At 30.1% G+C, this 16923-nt stretch overlaps 3 protein-coding genes across 3 annotated transcripts; 2 read left to right on the plus strand and 1 right to left on the minus strand.

The window, feature by feature from the left end:
- Positions 1 to 4530: 4530 nt before the first annotated feature.
- On the plus strand, positions 4531 to 6791 carry LOC142542834 (uncharacterized protein At4g22758-like). Its single transcript, XM_075649678.1, has 3 exons — positions 4531 to 4986; positions 5104 to 5302; positions 6460 to 6791. Exons 1-3 carry the CDS (start codon positions 4663 to 4665, stop codon positions 6729 to 6731), a joined length of 795 nt encoding a protein of 264 aa, XP_075505793.1. The 5' UTR covers positions 4531 to 4662; the 3' UTR covers positions 6732 to 6791.
- A 4418-nt stretch (positions 6792 to 11209) lies between these two features.
- Positions 11210 to 13659, plus strand: LOC142542835 (protein cornichon homolog 4-like). The gene is made up of 4 exons (XM_075649680.1): positions 11210 to 11423; positions 12535 to 12716; positions 13182 to 13304; positions 13411 to 13659. Exons 1-4 carry the CDS (start codon positions 11352 to 11354, stop codon positions 13451 to 13453), a joined length of 420 nt encoding a protein of 139 aa, XP_075505795.1. The 5' UTR covers positions 11210 to 11351; the 3' UTR covers positions 13454 to 13659.
- Positions 13660 to 14374: 715 nt separating this feature from the next.
- Positions 14375 to 15578, minus strand: LOC142542836 (germin-like protein subfamily 1 member 13). Its single transcript, XM_075649681.1, has 2 exons — positions 15396 to 15578; positions 14375 to 15213 (listed from the first exon to the last, which is right to left on the minus strand). The coding sequence occupies exons 1-2, from the start codon at positions 15568 to 15570 to the stop codon at positions 14651 to 14653; spliced, it is 738 nt and encodes a 245-aa protein (XP_075505796.1). The 5' UTR covers positions 15571 to 15578; the 3' UTR covers positions 14375 to 14650.
- Positions 15579 to 16923: the final 1345 nt, after the last annotated feature.

Here is a 16923-nt window from a genome sequence, read left to right on the forward strand (position 1 = left end):
AAATATAAGTGGTACATGAGATTAACATTTGTGTCTATGAAAGAAGATATCACTCAATATATAGTAAGTATATAAAATACAAAGCTGACTCGAGCTAATAAATAAATAAATTGGGTTAAATCGAACCAAAATGATTGTAACACAATTTTTACATTTTATATAATTAGTAATCATTTTTTATATACTTAATAAATACCAACGAAATATTAAATATATATATCAATATAATTGTAAAATAATTAAATAATTGGTGCTATCGATGTAATTTCTTAAAAATTGTCATCGCACCAGATAATACAGTGCAGTCTAAGATTTATTTTTTAATCGTGATTTTTCTAATAAATTCACAAAAATCGGTTCGATGCAATTTGGTTTAGGGAAAAATGAAGAAATTACAAAATGATGTCCGAGTGGTTGGATTAGATGAGTGCTTGACCGATACTAAGAAGTTCGATTTTTCTTATCAATATATTCTCAGATGAGCTCATTATATATAACTTGCTCAGTATAATTTATTTAATTAATATGATTTATATAATATTATGTTAATTCGATAGTTTGCCAGACATACACCCAAAAAAAGCAACCGGTCGATTACCATGTAATGAAAAAATATTATAATATGCGTACGATAACAATAATATTCGTTGATGCATACTGACTAAGGGCACCCACATTGGTTGGTTAATGAGTGTTAATAACACCCATTAATTTTCGTCCCACCAATGTGGGCGCAAGAATTAATAATCTTGGCTTACATGGCAGCCAAGAAATTCATCAGAATGAACGGCGTTATTTCGAAATTTGCGACGGTTTTTCGTAAACCATCGCAACTTTGCGACGGTATTTCGTAAACCGTCGCAAAGTGAAAAGCGTCTGTTTTTTTTAAAAATGGTCGCTATTTGCGACGGTTTTTTAACACCCGTCGCTATGTGCGACGGTTTTTGAAACCGTCGCTAATTATCACCAACGGCTATTTTCAAACGGCAAAATTATGCACCAACGCTATATTCGATTATCGTAATTCGTTTTCTTTGTATTTTGTGTTTTTTTAAAGAGATTGTGTTGAATAATATTTTAAATAAAAGAGTCCAACTTTTTTTTCATTTCTTAATAATATTTTAATGAATATTGGAATTAAGTTATTTTTAAAATAATAACACTATTTATTTTTAGTAATATTTGTTGTAAAATTTTAAAAATATTAGAAAGATATTGAAATATTAAAAATAAAAAAATGAGTAAGTGGACAGTGAGATCCATAACTAATGAAAGTTGAAATTAAATGAATGTGGGTGTGTGTTAATAATGGGGAAGTGTTAATGTAATGAATATGTGGCTCGTGGACCCCATCATTTTTTATGAGATGGAGAGTTATTAACATGGATTAATTCCGACGAATGCAGATGCCCTAAACATGTACTCTCACAAAAAATAATATTATAATACTCATCAATATATAGCAAGTGGGTGGACAATTTTATTAAATAATTCAAATATTATTGATCAATCATCAAATATATTATATTATATTATACAAAAGGCCGATTCCAAAAAACAGTGGATCATATTTTAATTTGCACATTTCATTTTATTTTATTTATTATAGAATACCTTTTACGCGAAAAAGTAAATTATTTCCTTTCATATACAATTTCATCCAATTTATACTTCTAATTATGTTTGTTACTAGTAACTAGTATTCCTATAGTTGGACTAAGTATATATAAGTGAGATTAGTAGTGTGATATATGAACTTTTTAAGGAATTTTCGTGTGTCAAGTTGTTCATGTTGCGTCGTTTGATTTTGTTGATTAGGTGATTTCATAAAATAGTGAAGTCGGATCTTAACAGACAGTACAATATCTATTGGAGTCATAGTCAGTGGTTGGAAAAATGTACTCCGAACAAATGGACTTAACAACACGACTCATTAGTACTCAAGTAGGTGCACTATGTGTTGCCATGAGTTACGAAAATAAAGTTGAGTCTTGGTTAACAACTATAGTTTTTTGTCTGTTGGTAAGCGTTTGATCCTAATAATAAGAGAGATGTCATAGGCTCAAGTTTCCAAAAAAAAAAAAACATATTTATATATTTCTTGAGGGAGAATGTTGAGTTAAGGGTGTATGAATGACAATAGTTCTCATGTGTCAAACTGTTGACGTTGCGTTGCTTTATTTTATTGATTAGATGGGATGTAAAAGAATGATGTCAGATATTAACGGATAATACTGTCTTTGCTGGGAATAGGACCGGTGGTATGAAAATAGTAAGATTGATATCTAAGATATATGAGACAACACTAATAGATAGACACATATCTCCGGACTCATGAGCTTAACATCTCCATCCATTAGCACATGAATAAGTGCGTTCTTCGCTGTCACGAGTATACGTAAATAAAGTTGCGTATTGGCTAATAGTTATATCTTTTAGTATATTGATAAGTGTTCGATGTTAACACTGTAGCACATGATTTTTTCTATAAAAGATAACGATTATATATATTAATCACAAAACTTTTTATATATAAAAATTTATGGTGTTTTTATTATATTTTTGGATGAAGGGTGATAATGTCGCCTAACTTTGGATCAGATTATCATAAATTTGAAATAATTTTATATGTAATTAAATTAAGCAGATAATATTTTTAAAAAATATAAATTATTAAATAAAATAATTATTTATTTTGATATTAAAATATAAAAAACATATCATGACACCAAGCAAAATTAGTTATAGTCGATAAATAGCATATATTTGATTCAAGTTTATTAAAACACCCTATCACTATGTTTTAATTTTAACAGAGTATATTTTATTTTAAAACTTAAAAAATTAAAACATCACTCACCATTGTAAAACTAAGATTGTGTTCATTCTAATAAGGTATTTTCTAAAATGAGTTATTCTTTAGATACTTTGGCTACGTTAGAATGCATTATATGATTTGCTAAGAGTTCTTTCGATCAAAATGAATTTAAGATAGTTTCGTAATTTCAAAAACAATATGTAACCGCGTGTATAACATTCTTTACACATATATAAATAGTTCTTTAAATTTTCAATAGCGAGAGATAATACAAGCAGAATCTCTTCTTCTCTCTCTTTTTTTTTTAAGTAATAGTAAAATGAACATTTCAAATTTTTATAGTTTGTATAGAGTTTAACATGATATGGTAATTTGGATTTTTAAAAAAATAATTTTAGTTAATTATGTTGAAATATTTAAAAATAATTTTTAAAAGATGAAATTATATGATATAATGACATTGTTCTTGTTTTTTGTTTTTAAAGATTATAAATTAAAGAAATCCAAACGAATCATAACTTTAAAAGATATTAAATATTTTGATTTTTTTTTCTTCCAAACTACCATTCAATCAATATTTGATTAAAAAGTTTTTATATGTGATGGATAATTATACGTTTTAGAATAAGTAATCCAACTATATTAAAATTAATTTATGGAATTATAATTAGTGTATTTAAGAAAAATAATGGGCTCACCGCACATATAAATGGCATAAAGCCCAAAACTGGTTCATGCACCTTCAAGCCCATAATCTATGTTAAGAAATCTATCACCTTAATTTTCAAGATACATTCTCAATTTTTATTCTCAATTTTCAAGATACATTCTCAATTTTTACATTATTTGTGCATTGCATCAGTTTGGTTGGGAAAAAACTTCAAAATTACATTTCCCAATATATTAGCACATTGTATTTCTTAATTAAAATATAGTAAAACTAGTTTAAATCTCGTGATAGATTTTATTAACTATATATTTACTTCACTATTTTGTATTCTATAATTTTAAAGTGAAATTATACTACTATTAGTACAAATTGTTATACTAAATTTAATCCAATTATTTTTTTACCACTTAAACTTTTGGTAATTTGGATAACAAAAACTTAAATCAAAATTTTTTTTTTTGGAAAAAAAAATCATGATTAAGTTTAGGAAAAAAGATGTGTCTGTATATATACCAGCTCAAAACAAGAAGAAGAAGTTATGATGTACATATACGTACAAAGTTCGGTGGCAGAATTATGTTTTAAAGGAAAGAAACTCATCAATATGACTATGTTTAAATGGAAAAATGGTTCAAAAATTTTCATGAACGTTTCGCAAGGTAATTTTATGAGTCAGATATTCAATCATATCCGGTCTATTAAAAATATTATTTTTCGTTGCAGCATAATTTGTAATTTCTAACGTTGATCGTTTGGAAGAACACGTAAAAAAACAAGGCACACAGGTTATAAAGATCTAAAAATAATAATAATAATAATAATAATAATAATACTAACTTGAAAGTAACGGCGTGCAAATGGATACACTGAAAAGGGAGCGTAACATTGTCAAGTGTTGCTTCTGAATTCGTTTGAATTAGAATAACTTAAAATGAATTTAACGTCCCACTCGATCCGGGACTCTTCGGGTTCAAATATTTACCCTTTGCGGTTGACAATTCCAAATACCAACATACGTGTGATGTTAACTGAATTGCACGCTACTGCCAACCCTCGGGAAATCAACCAACTACCTCTTTCCACAAGCAACTTCCTTTGTCACTTTCATTCCCCACCCTATACATACACCACCACCCTTTTCCCCTCTGCACCTTACACTTATTCCAATTCATATATGCGCCAGAAAGGTATGCGGAGAAGGATTCCGGCGAACCGGAGGGCAAACTCTAATGATCCCGGCAAACCAACATCATCTCCGTCTCCGACAGTTCGTCGGAGGATCAAGCCTGCTGCTCATGGTAGGAAGTTTCTGGAGCCGTCCAAGGACGTGAATATTCTGAGGAGAAGCAAGTCGGCGCCGTCTCTGCTCAAAGGATTTGGAACGGAGGCTGTGGAGAAGGTCTCGGCCGAAGAGGACGAGGGTGTTCTGTATCGGCCTCAAACATGGGCGGATATATTCACTTCACCGGAGATATCGACTCCTCGGAAATGCTACCAGGTCATTTAGATCGATTATGTAATTATTCAGGAGGTCGAAAGATTATTAATACCATGTTTGAAATGAAAAGATCAAACTTATAATTAATCGTGATGGTGGTGTCCAATTAATCTCCAGAAAGATGCTAAGGTTGTGGTGAAGGTGACTGTGGAGGGAAGTGCTGGTCCGATTCAGACATTAGTGAAGTTGGGATCCAACGTTGAGGAAACCATAAATCTCGTGATAACAAAGTACAACGAAGAAGGACGAATCCCTCCTCTGGATAAGCATTCAGCTTCAACTTGCCAATTGCATCAATCTTATTTTAGTCTTCACAGTAAGTTTTCATATTTCATTATAACTTAGTAATTAAGACTTTATTAATACATCCTATTGATTCATTTAACAACAATTAATTCCTCTGGATAATAGGATATACTGTACGAGTCTAGCTAACTTGTCTGAAATTTCAAAGATCGGCTTCTTTAAGATAATCGAACTGATTGATTGGACATCCATTTTAGAATAGATCAGAAGTGGACAACATGTTTTGACCTATCTTCCAAAAGCAAACGCATCGCATAAAGTAACGTACAAGTGTCGTTTGCAGCTGTGGATGCGTCTGTACTACATGGGAAACATATATTCTCCCATTTTGTTAAGTCTAAATTAAAATGATTGATCCGATCATTTTATTTGAAAAAAAATGTGAAATCAAGTAATAATATTTTATTTTGTACTCGAGCATCATATATTAGCATAATATTTTTAATGTTTTATGCAAATTTTTATCCTAGAAAAAACGTAATTAATAACAATATTTGTTACAGATGTTTGAGTACTGAAAATAATATATTATTACATATTTAAAATTTTTTGTATTCAAATATCATATACTAATACCATATTTCTAATGTTCTGTACTAAATTTTGTCCATAAAAACAATTGGGGTCACGAGAGTGTAGAAACATTTCTTGTGTGAATCTGAAAATGCAATTTTTTAAAAGACAGATATTAAATACAAATATATCTATATTGTTGGAAATTTATTTATAATTTACTTCGGTTATACTTCGAAATTATTGATATGTTATTATATTTAAAAATAATTTTTGTTTGATTTTTATGTGTGTGAGGATTTTTTTTATTTTATATGCCATTTTAAGTTTTTGTCGGATAAGTGATGTCACGTGATAATGTAAAATAGTCTTTTAATATTTTAAAATATACTGTTTTCACTTGATAGATAAACGTGTACTTGTGGGTGTTGACTGATATAATAATAATAATAATAATAATAATAATAATAATAATAATAGGGTATTTTGAAAAACTGGATATTATTGGTAATCATGTTTGGTGGATTTGAAAATGATATTGAAATTATATCATATAATATGTTTTGTATTTTAATTATTTTTTTGGGTTCAAATCATAATAAAATTCCTTCTCCTTCACAGGTTAATATATTTATTTTCGATGAGTTTGCGCAGGTTTGAGCAAGTCGGATTTGATTGGCGACATTGGCAGCAGAAGCTTTTATCTTAGAAAACATAGCAGTGATCAACTCCACAACGCTAACGGGGAAGAAAACGCTATAAATTCTTCGTATCGAGTCGACGTTAAAATGAGTTCGAGCTGCAATCAGTCGCCCGTCTCCTCCTCATCTTTTGCTTCATTCTTTTTCTACCGTGACATCAAGAAAATCTTTCTAAGAACTCGAAAATTTTGTAATTTTTTCGGATGCATTCCTTGTATGACATAATTATATATAATTGTACGTATATGTGAATATTTATGTGTGCATACCGTGTCTTATTTTATTTGTCTTGCTTCCTCTAAAAAATGGAAATCAAAGCAATTTGTCGGCCAAGTCCTCGTTTTTTTGCTGAAATACAGACTCCAAAATTTATTTTGTCAATTTGGTCGGCAAATGTAGTTGGCTGTGACAGTTGCCCCAACTTTTATTTCAACGTAGTCGATGTTTATTTTTATTGGTAAAAATTAAAAAAAAAAAAAAGAAGACGGTGATGGGGAACTCTGACTGGAAACAAAGCCACTATTTTTGTGGGACACCGTGAGGTCTTTTTTTTATATAATAAAAGGAAAGCCTCGAAAGGTCTCGAAAAAGTAAAATAATGAAATGACAACATCGTCAACTTTGGACCAGGAAACAGGCAATTTAGACGGGATTTTTGCGCGACAAGAATCGGGTCGCGTGGCAGCAAAAACCCCAGTTAGAGTTAAGGAGTGACGAAACGAAATCTGAGCATAAATGGGCTGTTCTTCGTGTAATTCGTTTGACTCCAAGTCATATTTATATGGTTGGATAAATTTATCAATTTTGAAAAGTGTAAAATTTTTCAAACAATCTATAAATCACGTTAGTCACTATACTCAAAAAGTTTTTGTAGCAAATGTGACATTAAGAAAGGGATTGATGAGTATTATTGTGATACTTTTTATCTCAATTAAATTTTTTAAACATCAACTTGGCTTTTATTTATTTTTATTTAAGAATAAAAATATTAATTAAATTTTGTTTGAAAACATCCAAACCTTTGATAGATTCATTCCATTCCATTCCATTCAATTCAATTCAATTCAATATTTTATGTTAATTGGTAAAGAATATGAGAAGATACAAACGAGGAGGTTACATGATAAAGAGAACGGGTAGAAATGAAAAAATGACTAAAATTATTTAACATTGGAAATATTAAGAATAAAATTGAAAATTTATCAATATAAATAACTAAACAAAAATCATAATTTGAATCCGCGCTTTCAAATAATTAAAATCCTTCGGTGCCGGAGCTGAAATTGAATTGGTTTAACTAAGTTGGGTTAAAAAATTTGTGCTAAAGCTAAACTCAACCTTTAAATCTGGTATTGTTCTTCCCATTGACACTCATGGTATTTACTTAATTCATAGATTGGTAAAGTACCATACTATCATTTGATTGATGTTCTTTTCGGAGAAGCAAAAACAGATTCTAATCGTGTCTTCTTAATAGACATCTTGTTGATGAATATTTATTCGTGAAACGAGTCAATTATGCCTATATTTACAATAAAAATAATATTTTTGACATAAAAAACAATTTTTTTTCATAAGTGATCCAAATAGAAGATTCGTCTCACAAAATTGACTCACGATAGTTTTTGTGTTCTACTTGCTTCCACTCCACACCACGTGATCTTCTCAAACTTTGGCAAAAACTTGTGTGCGACGATCTGACGAGTCGTATTTTGTGAGACGAATCTTATTTGGGTCATTCATGAAAAAATAGTACTTTTTATTGTGGATATCGGTATGGTTGATCTATCTCACAGATAAAGATTCGTGAGACCGTCTCACAATGGACATACTCCTCAACTTTTTAACATGTCGAGTATGAATAATTTTATAAAATAAATCTTTCTTGGTTGATAACGAGATGTAGTTAGGTTCAAAATTTATCATCCTCAAAAATATACTAAAAAAGTTTAATCATCCACAAATATCGAAATTTCGATTTTTTTTCCCTTCCAAAAATCGAAATTACCGATGTCTGATTTTAGTTGAGACCAATGGGACTAAAAAATCAATGTCACGTGATATTAATTTCACTCTAAAAATAAGTCTTTATTGTCCAACTACTCGTTAAATGATTATTAAAAAATGAAAAACACAAATGACTTTTTCATAAATATGAACATGAAGGCTTCAATACGACTTCCTATTTAACTTGCAAATCTTTAATCAGGAAAAAATATTCGATCTTATTAAACTTTCAAAAAGAAACGTCATCTTAATTTTTTTTAAAATATTTATTTATTTTACGGTGAATTTATTGTTACTTTTTTGAAAAAATCATAAAGTCCACACGGATTCACGCATAGTCGACAAAACAAGCCAAGATAAAATAATTGCTGTCACATGCTGTTTTTTAGGTCATCGGATAGCTCCCTAGATATCTTATCACATATTTATATCTCTCCATGAAACCAGTCGATTTAATTCAAATTTAAAGTAAATATTAATATTTTTGATATAAAAAATAATATTTTTTATAGTTCAATCAAATCAGATATTCATATGAAAAAATTAACCCGTTAAATAATCTCGTAAAAATTTTTGTGTTTAATTATTTGCCCAAAACATTGAGATAAAACTGCTACCATATAAAGCATTTTCACATTATATAATAATAATAGGTCAATTGGAACTCGAAACACATCACTCTGCTCTATTGCTTAATAAAATTTGAAGTTGTTTAAACATCTAAAAATAGGGAAATAAATGCATAAAATAATTTAAAATATTTTTTTGATACAACGAGGCCATATTTAAAATTCTTTTTAATAATATATAAATAGATAGCATTTCAACTTCAACAATCCAATGAGCATTTGAGGTCGGATAAATTTTTTTTTTTTCATTTCTTATATCGAAACAAAGAAGAAATAAATGATGCGAATTATATTATCATTTTACCAAAAGTTATAGTTGGTGTTAATAATTCAATTATAATATTTTAAACCGTAAAACAACTCAAACATCATATTTCGATTATTATATCGAGCAGAGACAATTAATATATCCCAACACGAACCATATATTCCGTTTAAGTTCAGCTCATCAAAATAAAGCCCCCAACAATTGAAATATCCCAAACACCAGCTACAACGTTTAAATAATCAAAATTATTGAGAGTCAAATTTGAGGATGCTTCTGTAAGTTATCGTCGGCTCTTTGTACAGTTTATATATTTATTTAATTTTATAAATTAAATTAAGTGGAATAATTTTTTTTATTAGTTTATTTTAATATATATCGATCATCTCCATGATAACATAGTAGCATAATTTAATTTTTTATTCAAAGATAGTTAATAGGACCATAGATTGATTATGAAACAATAAAGAATTACTCAATATAATTTAATTTGTAAATGAAAAATTCAAAATAATATAATAACAATTTTTTCTTACCATAATATATTATAGGTTATTAGAATAACAACATTCTCAGCAAAATATTTTAACCGAGGTAAAAACATATTTTCTAATTATATATTCTCCTAATACCATAATTAACTCGTAATTTTTAAAATCAAGCATATATATATGACTACTGTGGAATTTAAATTTAATTAAGCCGAATTTATGAAAATACTTTATCGCCAGATCATAAATAATTAATTTTAAAAACTCTAATTAATAAACTGTATAACTTCAGGGAAAAAGTATCACATGCATTTATATGTATAATAATAACAATAATATTCGTCCTAGAAATTGAACCGTTAATAAATGCAGAAATAGAATTTGAGTTGCATGGCTTATATTTAAATGCAAAAACCCGTGTTAGACGATCTCACGGATCATATTTTGTGAAATGAAACTCTTATTTGATCATCCATGAAAAATATTACTTTCTATGCTAAGAGTATTACTTTTTATTGTGAATATAGGTATGGTTGACCCGTTTCATAGACAAAGATTCGTGAGATCATCTTACAAGATACTTACTCTACTGTTAAAAAAACGTCTAAATACAAATAATTCTTTTTTGATGTGATGATTTAATTATCTCCTAGATCACACAAAGACAAATCGATAAAATATCAGTAAATCTTTTCAGACAAACTTGTTGCACATTATGATTTACTCAACTAACATTATTTGAAATTACGGCATATTCTCATAAATTTTTTTTAGCAAATCTTGGCCCAATGATTTTATGCTGAAAAGATTGAATAAAATTCTGATTTTTTGTTTTAAAAAATGAATTTGGATATTTTATTCTTACCCATTTTATCTCTTTCATGTCTAAATTTGGGGGACCTATATTTACTCACACAAAGATCTTATTATAATTTAATTGTATAAGATAAATCTTAACCCGATCTTATTTAAAAATATATATTATATTTTGAGTAGGTTTGTTGAGAGACGATCTCACGAATCTTTATCTGTGAGACGGGTCAATCCTACGGATATTCACAATAAAAAATAATACTCTTAGCATAAAAAGTAATATTTTTTCATGAATGACCCAAATAAAAGACCTGTATCACAAAATACGACCTGTAAGATCGTCTAACACAAATTTTTTTCCTTATATTTTATATTTAAATATGATCGTGTTAACCATCTCACAGAAGATCCACACCTATTTACTTCAACTGTAAAAAAATAATATCGGGGTCTCTCGAAATTCCGAATTGTGCTCTCTCCTATTTCTTGTGTGGAAGTAACTTGAACTCCAGATCGGACACCTATTCTTTTCTTTCGAGTAAAGCACCAGGGCACTCTATGCACCTGGCGCTAGATTTACCCATCTCCTTCAATTCCGCGCTTGCATTCTGGAAAATTGAACAAGGAAGACGTAGAGGATATGGGGGATGTGTGGGCATGGCTTCTGTTCTTCTTCATAGTTATTGCTCTACTCGTTATGCTCGTTTTCCAGGTCTCTGTATCCAAAATTCTATCTTTTTTTTGTTTTTTGTGTTCTATTTGGCTTTAATGGGTTGGGTTGGGTTGGATGTGATGAATCATCATCAGAAAGTTTCTCCTGATGTGATTGTGGATTTAATTCTATCAATTGGTCCTCTGGCGCTGTAATTGTGAGAGTACCGAGCTTTTTTTTCGATTTCTGGGATGAAGTAATAATTTTATTTATATTTCGATTTATGAATACATTTTGTTTGGATTTTTTTCGCTCAGTTACCTGTTGTTATTTTTAATTCCTGATATTCTAGGCTGGTTTGTTTTTTCTGGTAAAACAATTTATTTTTGATGCTGAACTTGTGCTTGGGTGTTTTTTTTTAACCTGTTGTCTTTTTTATGCCATTTGGAAGATGACATGTTGATTTCGCTGAATTGCCAGTAGGGATTTAGTTGGAAAATCTGGTTCCTTGGATTTTTCCTCTTAACTATTTGTGAATTAGTTTATAAATATTGACTAATGGGTGTGGTTCAATGGTTTGAAGTAAAATTTCCAGTTGTTAATCTATGAAAGGTTTTATCTTGATTGAATATTGGTCATGCTGCCATGCAGTTATTAAATAATTCCATGGCGTCGTGGGGTTTTTTCCTGCATGAAACATGCATGTACTTTAAGTTCTAGGCTGACTTCTTTAAGGCTGCACTTAAATTGTTTGTTCGCTTCAAATGCCAATCTATAATCTTGAGAGTAGAAGCAAATTTTGATGGTGACTCTTATCTAAAGAGTGGCATACAGACCTGCGGTCTATAATAATGTTTAGTGATCATTTTTTTACTTCAATTCGAATTGTACAGGAAATGGAAACCGGTAACTTTACTGGATTTGAGTTCTCTGTAAAGTTTCCGAGGTTTTTTTTTACTGCTTGAGCTTATGATAAGGGGGAGAGAACCCGGAGTTTGATCTTTTACAACTGAATGTTATTATGCAAAATGCTTCAATTCATGCTTCAGTCCCCTGCTGTATTTGCTTGGTTGTGGTAGCAACCTGCTGATGGAACTTATTCAATTGATTCAGTTTTTAGGTGAAATGTATTTGTATATGCTATCTTACCTTTTTTTTAAAATCTGTTCAGCTCATGTGCTTGGCCGATCTAGAGTTTGATTATATCAATCCATATGACTCTGCTTCTCGAATAAACTCAGTGGTTTTACCAGAATTCATCACACAAGGAGTTTTATGTGCCCTCTTTCTCATAACAGGACATTGGGTTATGTCATTTCTCTGTCTTCCATACCTCTACTACAATGTGCGATTGTAAGATCACCTGGCCTTTGCTTGAAATTCTATTTGCTTGAATTTTGGTCTTTCTTCCCTTTTAGACCACCCCACCCTCCTCCCCCGACAACCCTCTTGAATCATTTTAGTCCATAGTCTACTCAAAAGAGAGAAAGATTCATGTTATGAAAGAGAAGTTAACGTCAATGACTTCAGGCAGTGATAAACAATATGGTTTGACTTTTGTGCTTACCAGAGTCTGAACAAGAACGATGTCTTGCCGGTCATTATGATCACTTCTAATAAAACTGATATTGTGGTAACTCAACGAAGAATTGTACCAATCTTCAGAACTTTGAACTAGCAACTTCTCCATCGTCAAAGATAGTTTGTTTTTTGTTTAACAGAGTTTATATAAGATTGACTGACCTTTTAAGGTTTTAACATAGTTCGTCAAATGATGGATTGGGCCACCCTTTTTGAGTTGTTATTTTATTTTTTCAGGTATCTTCGAAGGCAGCATCTAGTAGATGTAACCGAAATCTTTAACTTGCTAGGTTGGGAAAAGAAGCAACGGCTTTTCAAGCTTGGTTACATAATACTTCTTCTCTTCATGTGTCTGTTCTGGTAAGTAAAATGTTGCAGCATCTCTAATCATCGTTAAAAGTCGGTTTTGATCTCTCTCGAGCCTTGTTGAGATTATTGAATCTATCATAATATCCTCAATGTGTAGGATGATTTACAATGCATTAGAAGACGACGAGCAGTCACTATAAATTTTCCGAATCACGCCACGGCTAAAATGTAAGCAGTCAAATGGGAACTACATCGATGGATTGATATTTTATTTTGTAACATGCAATTGAATTAGTTTATTAGTTGAATACAAGATGTATTTAATCCTTTTTTTTTGCTGGCATTTCAGTCTTGCTTTTATTTGGCACCTGTAATATTATACGAATATTTCGTTTTCCAACTTTCACTTCTGCATGATGTGTTTGACACGGGCGAAACCAAGATTTCGTAGTCGAGTAAGCTAAAATTAAATATAAACAATAATTTTTATGTGAAAAATCGATTAATAAAAAATTAAATAAAAATATCATAAATGATAAAAACATATACATAGTAATGTAAAAGCAATGAAACAAGATTAAATGTTCCCATTAAGAATATTTGGATCATTCAATCGTAAACAAAAATAGTAAGTTGTGAATTTTGAGTACCAAAATTCAAATTTTATGTTCTGTTAATACATCAACTTTACCTCGATTCCATCGTATTCTTAAATATTTGAATCAACTTTAATAGATAATAAATAGGCAACTCCAAATAATTCATTTGACTTGCAAGATACTCAAAAGTGGTTAAATTTTTTTTTTTTAAATTTAACGAAAAATTATAAAATCACTGGAAAATTTTGTAGCTGAAACATTTTAACTATAATAAATTTTCCCGGGAAAACAGCAACGAAAACAGAGTTTTTTTTTAAAAAAACTTAAAAATAACAAATAGATTTTTAATTTTATTTGGATTACCTGTAGAACTTTCGAGCTAAATATATAATGGGATATACTTTCTTAAATATATATAAAAAAATTTCCAAAATTTATAACTATATGTTGTAACTACTCACAATATAACCAATTAAAAGAGAGACAATTTGCCTAGGAAGTGCAAAAACTCATAAAATAGAATAATCTGAACACAAAGCCATCGATTTATTGCCAAATGGATAAGTACATCAAAGGACTATTAGTCACACTCTTTATTGTAGTAATTTAACAACAAGAAAAGAAAAACAATGGAGCTTCAGCATCTGGTCTGGTTTAATTTTCCTGCCTAAATGATTAAGGAGAACATCAAAGCACCATATAATAATAGTTCATGAAGCTCTTTATTACAATGATCAAACCAGTAGAAAATGAGAAAAAACACAATATAGCTTTGTCGTAATTTGATCCGGTTCCATTTTAGTTGTTTGTCCAAAATTGTTCTTGAAGATGTTTTATAACGTTCTTGTCAACCTGGAATGCCTTCGTAAGAACATCGATGGAAATTGGTGGTTCAGAGCCAAAAACAGCATTTGCAATGGTGATAACTCCAGGATTCTGACTACTTAACCCGGCAAATGCAACAGCCTTGGTTTTTCCGGTATTGAACTGAAAATGAATGAGACCTTCAGGAAACACAAACACATCTCCTGGATACAATGTCTTGGTAAAAAGCTTGTTCTTCTGGTTGGGATTTGCAGGATTCGAAGTCACAAACCCAACAGATAGAGTTCCTTCAATTACGACAAGAATTTCAGTGGCACGAGGATGTGTGTGAGGAGGGTTGAGCCCATATGGTGCATAATCAACTCGAACCAAAGAAATGCCCAAAGTATTGAGTCCAGGTATTTGGTTTACATTAACCGGAGTAACCCTCGAGCCTACTTGATTTGATGTGTTTCCGGGTTTGTTCAGACCACCAAAATAGAAATCATCTGCGTAAACCATATTTGGGTTCTTGCAAATCTTTCCATTCACAAACACTGCAATAATACATATAATTTTGCATGAACCCAAATTATGACTAGTTAATAATGTAAATAAAATGCTATAAAGTTTTGAATCGGTTGATCAAATAACCTCATAAAAGTAAACATTATAACTTCGATATTGCTAAAAAAAATGAGATTAACTTATTCGTGAGAACATGCATAGAATAAATTACCAGCAGCCTTTGCATCCTCGACCGCGACACAAAAGTCTTGAAGAGGACTAGGATCAGATGCAGATGCTAATAAGCATATCAAAGTTACTACAAAAAAGCCTAGAAAGAAACGAAAGCCCATCTTAAATGTTTTGCTGCTGAAGTTTTTGAGCTTGAGATGTGGTTTCAAATCCATAAAACGCAAGTGTATTTATACTTGAAATATTTGAACAAGTCGGAAAATTTCCTTAATAAACAAATGCTTGAACTTGTCCAAATTTATTTACCCGAGGAGTTGGATAAATTAATAGCTCGCGCTGTGACTAAGCAAAATTAGAAAGACCAAGACATTTGAAAATCGACCGCGTCCATCGAATCTTAAATAATGTTTCTGATTTCAAATCCACAATATAAATTTGTCACAATTGTTTGGATATTGAACTCCATCAATTTAAAATCTATTCTCTTTTATTTAAGCTTCGTCAAGAGTGAATATAATGAATTATACATTTTCACATAATAAAGCCATTAATTTATAGGCAAAGTCTTTCTATCAAATATAAATAACTTCATATAAAGTCTACTCAAAGGACACAATAAATAAATATATATACACAAACTACTATTATTAATTAATATATATAAATATAACGACCTACTCTATTACCAATAATTAAATATAACTAGTGCCAAAAATATATTTAAGTTGGAAATATATATATATATATATATATATATATATATATATATATATATATATATATTCAGTTGGTGACTAAATTAATTGTTTAATTAGGGTTAGTTAATAGTTGTCTTTGAAATATATTGAAAACCAAAAAATATTTATTTAATTCCAAATGATACACATATAGTGAAAATTTACATTTATTGAATTTAGAGTACAGTTCTTCCTCTATAAGCATATGAAAAGTGATGCGAAGATGTTTTGTGGTCTTCTTCACTTGGTGAATATACAAGAGTATCATCGATAAATATCATCACAAATTTGTCAAGTAATGACTTGAACACTCTGTTTATGAAGTCCATGTATGCTGTCGGAGCATTTTTCATGCCAAACGACATTATTATGAACTCTTAATTGTTGTAACTTGCTTTCAAGATCGAGTTTCGAGAAGTTTGTAGCTCATTTGAGTTGATAAAAAAAATGTCATCTATCCTCATAAGGAGATACTTATTCTTGATATGGTCTTATTTCAATTCTCTATAAATGATACACAATCTCATATTTTCGTCCTTTTTTTTACAAAACAAGATTGGAGCTCCCCAAGGAGATGCGTTCGATCTGATTTGTTTCTTATCCAACAATTCATGGAATTGTTCCTTCAGTTCTTTGAGTTCTGTGGCAGTCATTCAGTTGGGTGCCTTAGAAATTGTGCGGCACTGGGTACCAAATTAATCTCAAACTCCACTTTGCAATATGGAATTTTTCCGATCAGAATTTCTAGAAAAACATTCGGAAATTCATGCACTACTGGAATATCTTCTAGTTTGATTTCGACTAATTCTTCTACCTTACTTACCATCGCTA

Source organism: Primulina tabacum, chromosome 4 (assembly GCF_025594145.1).
Source record: "Primulina tabacum isolate GXHZ01 chromosome 4, ASM2559414v2, whole genome shotgun sequence".
Taxonomy (NCBI): domain Eukaryota; kingdom Viridiplantae; phylum Streptophyta; class Magnoliopsida; order Lamiales; family Gesneriaceae; genus Primulina; species Primulina tabacum.